At 48.7% G+C, this 8623-nt stretch overlaps 1 protein-coding gene across 1 annotated transcript; it reads left to right on the top strand.

Annotated features, from left to right (window-relative positions):
• Positions 1-4454: 4454 nt before the first annotated feature.
• Positions 4455-7398, top strand: s1pr5a (sphingosine-1-phosphate receptor 5a). The gene is made up of 2 exons (XM_056604844.1): positions 4455-4708; positions 5459-7398. The coding sequence occupies exon 2, from the start codon at positions 5732-5734 to the stop codon at positions 6941-6943; it is 1212 nt and encodes a 403-aa protein (XP_056460819.1). The 5' UTR covers positions 4455-4708; positions 5459-5731; the 3' UTR covers positions 6944-7398.
• Positions 7399-8623: the final 1225 nt, after the last annotated feature.

Raw genomic sequence — 8623 nt, 5'->3', positions numbered from 1 at the left:
ACACATGCCCTTCATCAAACAGGCCCTCAAAACCAACCTTTAAAGATCGCTTTCACCACAAAACCTCCTTCCCTTCTATCCCCTTCCTCCTTTTTTTTAATCTTTTTATTGATATACGTTATTTTTAAATCATTTTATTTTGTGTCCAACTCTCAGGGTAAACTATTTGAGTCATTAGAAAAGCACTGTATAAATCAAATGAATTATTATTATTATTATTATTATTATTATTATTATTATTATTATTATTATTATTATTATTATTATTATTATTATTATTATAGCCTTTCTGACTATGAACCAGTCCGGTTTGAGCGCTGCTCTGTATTTGGCCCGTTTGCACCTCAATACCGACTCCATTCTCAAAGGGCTTCACAGACCCCCCCCCCCATTACATAACTACGCCCTGAGTCTACGCCCCTGAAGGAGCAACAGCTTCACCTAGACTCTGCATAGCTCCCCCCTTATGTCGCTAAATGCCCTAAATGTAAACGTTAAACTTGAGAAGGAGCCCGAAAGAGAGCTCCGTCTCCGAGGGTTAGCAGGTACTGGATGGGCCGACCGATAACGGTAACAGAAAACAAGCCCAGACTTAGATACAGTAGGACTGAGTAATAGACCATGAGTCAAACAAATTAAAGATCAATCGTATGTGTGCTCCGTTTCAGTGGTGTAATCGTGGTGAACAGGAGATTAATTATCTCAGGGAGTGTACATACAGCTCATTATCTACAATGATGTCATTTCATCACAAGCTATCGTTAACCTCTTAAGCTCCGGCCTATTTTTAATTGTCTCATTTGTCTAATTAATAAGTTGTGTTTGGTGTGTGTAAAAATGACTTTCTCATGTTTAATTTGATATGACTATTTATACATAATAAGGGCAGTGTTGTATGCCTTTTGCTGCGAGAGTGATCACGGTCTTCCCAAATCTGGGGATTTGGAGCAGGTATGGGGTTGGAATACAAAGCGAACAGAAGACGTGATTAAAGACACATACAGGAAGTCGATATCTAATCTTCGTGGGGGGGGGGGGGGGGGGGTTCAGATGCAAGGTAACATGGGAAAACCTTCCCAGGCAGCCCCAGTGCTAGCGTCACAAGGCTAGCTGTGAGCAATGGGCTCGTGACAGAGGAAGCCTGGCCGTGTTTGAGCAGCAGAGCTCCAACACAAAAGGAGGGCCATTACGGGCCAGGCCATTCTAGCCCACTTCCTGTTAGCAAGGCAGCTAACGTCATGTAGCATCCGGGGGCTAGCCCGGTGGTGCTCAGAGCTATGCATTCCGGACGCCCCCCCCCCCCCCCCCCCCTCCCGCATTGTTGTTTTACTCAGTACCGACTCTACCTCTGACAAGAAGGTCGGCCTTTGAGCTTTTGTGACTCATCACTCTTTCATTGGAGTTGTTTTTCTTCTCTCTTCCCAGGCAATAAAAGTGAATACGTTTCGATTCGACTAGTTTAAGATGGGAGATAAGAACAAGCCAATACAAACCAAAAGTACAAATTTAATCGTCTTCCATCTGTCAGTGTTGACGTGCTTTGGCAGCGTGAACGTTTACTTTACTTGCAGAGTAAATTAATTCAATTGGTTTGTTTTTTTACACCTTTATTTCAAAGCACTTTTTATGTGCCTAGGCAAAGCAGATTTAACAACCCCATGCTAATAAATGTATCTAATGGGGATCAAATGAGGGACAAAGACAGAGAGAGAGAGAGAGAGAGAGAGAGAGAGAGACCAAGATACAGAGGGAGGGTCAAATAAACAATTGAAGATATATGCAGAGAGAGGCAGATACAGTGACAGAGAGAGAGAGAGAGAGAGAGAGAGAGAGAGAGAGAGAGAGAGAGAGAGAGAGAGAGAGAGAGAGAGAGAGAGACATGCTATATACACACGACACGACACAATATATAAATAAAAAGCTATGATTCAGCAAGGCAGCTCTAAAGGTGTGTGTGTGTGTGTGTGTGTGTGTGTGTGTGTGTGTGTGTGTGTGTGTGTGTGTGTGTGTGCATGTGCGTGTGTGCGTCCGTGCATGCATATGGGCGTTGTGTGTGTTAATAGAGAGCAGTCTGGCCCCCTGCCCCCCCCCCCCCCCCCTCTCTGTGTGCTAATCTGAGGGACCCAGCGGGGCCTGTCACAGTGGGTCTCCGTGGGTGGGCGTGACAACGGCTGGGGGGCCGGGGGGCGGGGGGGGGGGGGGGGGGCTGATAGGGGGAGCCAGGGGGTTCTCAGCGTCTGGTGAGGGTCCAGCTCCATAAAGGGGCCAAAATTAACTCTGCAATTGTTTTCTTTAAATATGGACCCTGGATCATGGGACCCCCCAAACAGTCAAACCCACCCCCCCCATCAGAGCCTAGTACTGGGGTTCAGGGCGGGTCTGACGGGGGTCATCCTGACCTGGGGGTGGTCCTGTACTATCAGCCGGGAACCCAGCATAAAGGTCAAACACATTTGACCCCTAGAGGAGGAGGGGAGCAGGTGAGGAGGAGGAGGAGGAGGAGGAGGAGGAGGAGGACGAAGAGGAATAGGAGAAGGGGAAGGAGGAAGAGAAAGAGGAGGAGGAGGAAGAGAAAGAGGAGGAGAAGGAGGAGGAGGAGGGGAGCAGGTGGAGGAGGAGGAGGAGGAGGAGGAGGAGGAGGAGGAGGAGGAGGAGGGGAGCAGGTGGAGGAGGAGGAGGAGGAGGAGGAGGGGAGCAGGTGAGGAGGAGGAGGAGGAGGAGGGGAGCAGGTGAGGAGGAGGAGGAGGAGGAGGAGGGGAGCAGGTGGAGGAGGAGGAGGAGGAAAAAAGTAGGCATTAAAAGTAATAAACCTGTTCTGAGCTATGCAGGCTATCTATTTATTGAGGAATCGTACCTGCGTCTCTCGCTTTCTGGAGGTCGAGCGAGCGAGCGGGACGATGAAGACGTTGACGAAGGCTTCGGTGTCCTGGAGGCTCTGAGGCCTTGTTCAGCGTGCTCCATGACATCATGGTGTTTCTGAGGATATCCCCTCCCCGCCCGCACAATGAGCCCACTTCCTGTTTAGAGAAAGTCCAGGAGGCCAATCCCGCGCTCACCTCCGAGCCTGCGTAGTTTCCAGTTCAAGCCTCACGCAATGTTTCAGTGTCTATGTGTATAGATCTATAGAGTTAATACATGTTATAGACCCTATCAGACTGCATACGTCTGTGTGTAGAGATTTATAGAGTTAGTAAAATATATAGACTCTATTCGACGGTCTGTGTGTACGTCAGTACTTATAGATCTATAGAGTTAGTAAAGTATATAGACTATCAGACGGTCCGTACGTATAGAGGACTGGTCAACACTGACAGATGGAAGACGATTAAATTTGTACTTTTGGTTTGTATTGGCTTGTTCTTATCTCCCATCTTAAACTAGTCGAATCGAAACGTACGTATAGATCAATAGAGTTAGTAAAGCATATAGATTCTATCAGACGGTATGTATGTATAGATCTATAGAGTTAGTAAAGCATATAGAGTATCAGACGGTATGTGTATATAGATCAATAGAGTTAGTAAAGTAAATATACTCTATAAGACCGTCGCTGTGTATAGATCAATAGAGTTAGTCGATTTAATGTTACAAACCTTTATTTGGTTTACTTCAGAGATTTACACCGGCCACCCTGTAAACACCCAACGCTAAGACTATTGTGGGAACCAGTCCTTAAAAAACAGATATTACAAAACTAAGTGAGATTGGGGAAACCCATGACGGATGAAACACGAGTGGGCTGAAATATTTCACACAAAAACCCCTGCTGAAAGAATGTGTATGTTTTTTTTACTTGACAGCCTATTGTTCAAACTGTTGGCTCAAATAGCTATTTAAATATCTAAAGGGAAATCAAAATGTTTGAACAAAGAGAAAGAGAGAGTTTGTGTGTGTGTGTGTGTGTGTGTGTGTGTGTGTGTGTGTGTGTGTGTGTGTGTGTGTGTGTGTGTGTGTGTGTGTGTGTGTGTGTGTGTGTGTGTGTGTGTGTGTGTGTGTGTGTGTTGGGGTGGGGAGGGGTTGAGAAACACCCACACACACACACACACACACACGCACACACACAGCAGATTACTACACGGCGTCAAACCTGAAGAGCAGCTCATAAACTCTCATATCGTTTCCTACTAATAACCTCCGTTCGAAAACCTCCGTGCGGCGCATCGGATTACCAACGGCCGGGACGAGCGGCGCATTCCTCAGGTGTAGCTGGGCGGGACGTCCCGCTGAAGGAGCCTTCTCAATCCCCGACATTATGAGTGGCGTAATGACCCTATCTTCACCACTCACAAAGCCCCCCCGACGGGGAAAGCGTTTAACGTCAATCGCAGGGTGGATAGGCTACGATACGGGGTCAGGGAGGGAGGGACGGGGGAGGAGAGGGAGGGAGGGGTAGGGAGGGGAAGGAGGGAAATGAGAGGGAGGAGAGGGAGCAGCCCACTTCGTGCTCAGTCCTGTCCCACACCATTCCCACACTCGTACTCGCTTGTGTCAGTCGTGATCCTCAGAGCGCGTGTGAAGCTCTGCCGTGGATTACCTCATCGGAGGAGAAGGACTCTGGTCTCCCCCGCGTCTCTCCTTCCATGAGGAGCAGGGCTCTGGTCTCCACCGCGTCCCTCCTCCTTCATGAGGAGAAGGACTCTCGTCTCACCCGCTTCTCACCTTCTTCCATGAGGAGTTGAAATACTCTGGTCTCCATCGCTCTTCACAGGTGCGTTATCCGCTGGTTTCATACTTCTGAGGTCTTGGGCACATCTTTTGGCTAATCGATATTGGATCTTATATGCGCACTCAAAACATAATTCATATTCGGCTCCTCAAAGAGGCTCTCAAGAACTCAGGCTGTGTGTGTGTGTGTGTGTGTGTGTGTGTGTGTGTGTGTGTGTGTGTGTGTGTGTGTGTGTGTGTGTGTGTGTGTGTGTGTGTGTGTGTGTGTGTGTGTGTGTGTGTGTGTGTGTGTAGCTAGTACCGCATGCATAAATCGTTTTAAATATGTAGGCCTGTGTTTGAAGTAGTGAATATTAATTAAATATAACTACTTAACTTAATAGGTAAGTGCCCAATTGGGGGGGGGGGGGGGGTTGGAGTCACAACGACTGCGTCAGTCAATGCAAATGTGGTTAAAATCAATTGAATGCAAACTTCAAGCCTGATACAATCTGTAATGAGATGGACTTAATTACATTACTCTAATCTTTGTTTGCCCATTTAGAGGATTACGAACTTCCATAGAATAGTAATCATATAAAGAAGCCTTAGAGCGTACACTTTGAAAGATAGTAAGTTAACATAAGATCCATCTTTCCACCTATTTTATATCAAGGGGTTGGTGTGTTTCATTCGACGCCAATCTCCCACGTCCGAGCAAAAAGGTTTTTGAGTTGTAATTAAGTGGATTTATTATTGGGTTAAATCGGCTATCCCGTCTGACTCCGTCCATGACTTTCTCTTTCGCCTACAGGCTGGCAGGATCGCCCTCAACCCCCTCTGGTGGAGTTCCATGGAAACGGAGAATTGTGAATAACGTTCATCTAAAGACTAAAATCATCCGCAGCGACCACAATAGACCGCCACCTTAATCCTCCATCTAAAACTCCAAGGAGGTCCGAGATGATTCACTACAGAAGGACCTCATGAGCCCTCCCACCATAGTGGATGTTACCAGCGCAAACTCCATTTAAATCCAACTCAAATTGAACCCAACCGGGCTCTTCACCCAAATAACCCTTTAAAGATGGCGAACGAGGCGTCCCACGCCCCCTACGCAGCCGCCGCCGCCCCCACCCCGTCCCTGTTCGCCCCCTCGCCCGGGTACCTCGTCCGGATGTTCCGCGACTACCACAGCAAATCCGTCATCATCGACCACTACAACTACACGGGCAAGCTGTTGGGCACGCGCAGCAAGGGACTTACGGTGGAGTCCATCATCATCCTGCTGGTGTGCCTGCTCATCGTGGTGGAGAACGCCGTGGTGCTGCTGGCCCTCTGGAAGAACAAGAAGTTCCACGTTCCCATGTACTACCTCCTGGGGAACCTGACACTGTCTGACCTGCTGGCCGGCTTCACCTACATGGTGAACATCATCACGTCGGGCGCCAACACCCTCAAAATGACGCCCGTCCAGTGGTTCCTGCGAGAGGGCGGTGTCTTCATCATGCTGGCAGCGTCCGTCATCAGCCTGCTGGCCATCGCCATCGAGCGGCACGTCACCATGGTGAGGATGAAGCCCTACCAGGGCGACAAGCAGGGCCGCATGTTCGCGCTGATCGGGGCCAGCTGGGTTCTCTCCGTGTTCCTGGGGGTCCTTCCCATCCTGGGATGGAACTGCCTGGACCGGCTGCACCAGGACCAATGCTCCACCATGCTGCCCCTCTACGCAAAGAGCTACATCCTCTTCTGCATCACCGTGTTCTCAGGCATCCTGCTGTCCATCGTGGTGCTCTACTTCCGCATCTTCCGCATCGTCAAGTCCAACACCCAGCGGATGGGCCCGGGCCCCCAGCGCAAGGGCCTGGCGCGAAAGTCCCAGAAGTACATGGCCCTGCTGAAGACGGTCACCATCGTGCTGGGCGTCTTCATCGCCTGCTGGCTGCCCCTTTTCGTTTTCCTGCTGAGCGACTTCTTCTGCGAGACCAAGAAGTGCCAGGTGCTGTACAAGGCGGACTACTTCCTGGGCATCGCCATGTTCAACTCCCTGCTCAACCCCATCATCTACACCCTGACCAGCAAGGACATGCGCCGGGCCATCCTGTGCCTGCTGTGCCGCCCATGCCTGTTCACCGAGGACGGGCAGATCAAGAAGTTCGGCATGCCCTTCCTGGACTGCAGCACCAGTAAGACGGAAGGGGTGTCCCACAGATTGGAGGGGCTGGAGACCACCGTCTCTTCGGGGAACTTCTCCCCCTCGTCCATCAAGGCCATCTACCCCAGGATGTCCAAGACATGATCCGCCTGGTCAGTCTCGGAGATCTTCTTTTGGAACGACCGCAGGAGCCTCTCTTGGGGCAGGTTCCTACCAGAGACCCAGGACTGTAGCTGAGCAACACTGGGGAAAGGACCGATGGTTGTTCTGGGTTGTGGGCATCACCCCAAGCCTTTGCATTAACTCTAGAGACCTGGCTGAACCCGACAAACCAGAGTGCCAGTTTGTGTCTGATACTTTCAGGCCATCCGTAGCAGAGAAACCGTAATGCATTAAAAAGTAATACTGTGATCAATCTGAACCAGAGACCCTTGCACACTGATACACCAGCGACTGAGGGAGGAGGGCGGCAATCCTGGTGCTTTGATTACACGTAGACAAGACGTTTTTAGGCCTAATTTGGCCGGAATGCAGGCTGAATGGCCAAAACGCCAGGCGCTTATCTCTCTCTCTCTCTCTCTCCCCCCCCCCCCCCCCCCCCCCCCCCCCCCCCCCCCCACTGCACATAATGACATGTTGTCAGAAACACAGCCGACCCACGCCCAAAACCATCTCATCTCTGTCATCGGTGCTCCAGTCCCCCGGACACAAGATCACAGGAGGGTGGCCTGGAAGGGTGGGGTCGGTGGCCGGGGGAGAGAGGCTGAGAAGAGCGTCGGTTCTGGTTAGGGTGGGCACCGCAGGAGGTCTGCCCAACACATGTAGCATCAGCGGAGAGCAGTAAAGCCTGAGCTAAACCTCCTACCATGACTAGGAGGTTGTCATTAGTAGCAAGACACACATACAAGAGGTGATTGTACGCAAGATAAGATGGGTATGAATACCCCAGATGGGACATGAGCGACATCAAGATAGAAATGGTTTTAGAAAGTATATAATGGGGGAATGGGTGCATGGTAAAGTTAGGTTTGTCCCACATTAAGGTCCATGACCACACACGAAGAGAGCAAGGTGCGAGTTAGAGGATTGACGATGTCAGCTGGTGAACTCCACAAACAAAACAGTAGATTCACACTCACTGCCAACACTCAGACCTGTGGACATTCTGCCACTCTGGGTTTTCGGATTAAATATGGCAGACAAATGCCAATAATCTACCGACTACGGGACGAGAACTGTCTGTAGTGTGATGAAGGGATATTGATGTTTTGTTTGTCAATGCAGAGATCTGTAAAGAAAACCCTTCCACAATGCAGGCAGCTGAAACCCTGCTATGACACCAATGCAGGAAACGGCCCCCTTTCATGCAGTCGCAATGTACAAACATGTAATTACCTTTAAGAAGTATATTGTTTGAGAGTTGACCTTATGCAATGTAAATACTGTCTCTAATCAGGGACAAGTTTTTATAATCAAAGTTCATTTTTAATTTATTTTGCCTTTTTACAGACATTCATTCACAACCAATAAATGTATTTTGAAAATAGCCCGATAATGAATTTGCTCATCCTTCGTGCCTCTTTATTACGTATTTATTTCAGACATGTGATTTATTTGTTTAGTTTATTTATGCATTTTTTCGTTTTTCAACATTCAATCCAAAGCAAACAACAGTCTCAAAGACCTGGATTAAATAAATGGGTTCTTTCTGAATAAAACCATGAAAAAAATAATGTACAATAAATAAGGAGAATGTGTAATTAACTATTTGTGTAAATGCTAGGGTTTTAACCTAGAGTTCTCTGGGCATAACACATAAGGTTA

This window comes from Gadus chalcogrammus, chromosome 2 (genome assembly GCF_026213295.1).
Source record: "Gadus chalcogrammus isolate NIFS_2021 chromosome 2, NIFS_Gcha_1.0, whole genome shotgun sequence".
Classification (NCBI taxonomy): domain Eukaryota; kingdom Metazoa; phylum Chordata; class Actinopteri; order Gadiformes; family Gadidae; genus Gadus; species Gadus chalcogrammus.
This window is presented reverse-complemented; position numbering and strand designations above follow the sequence as displayed.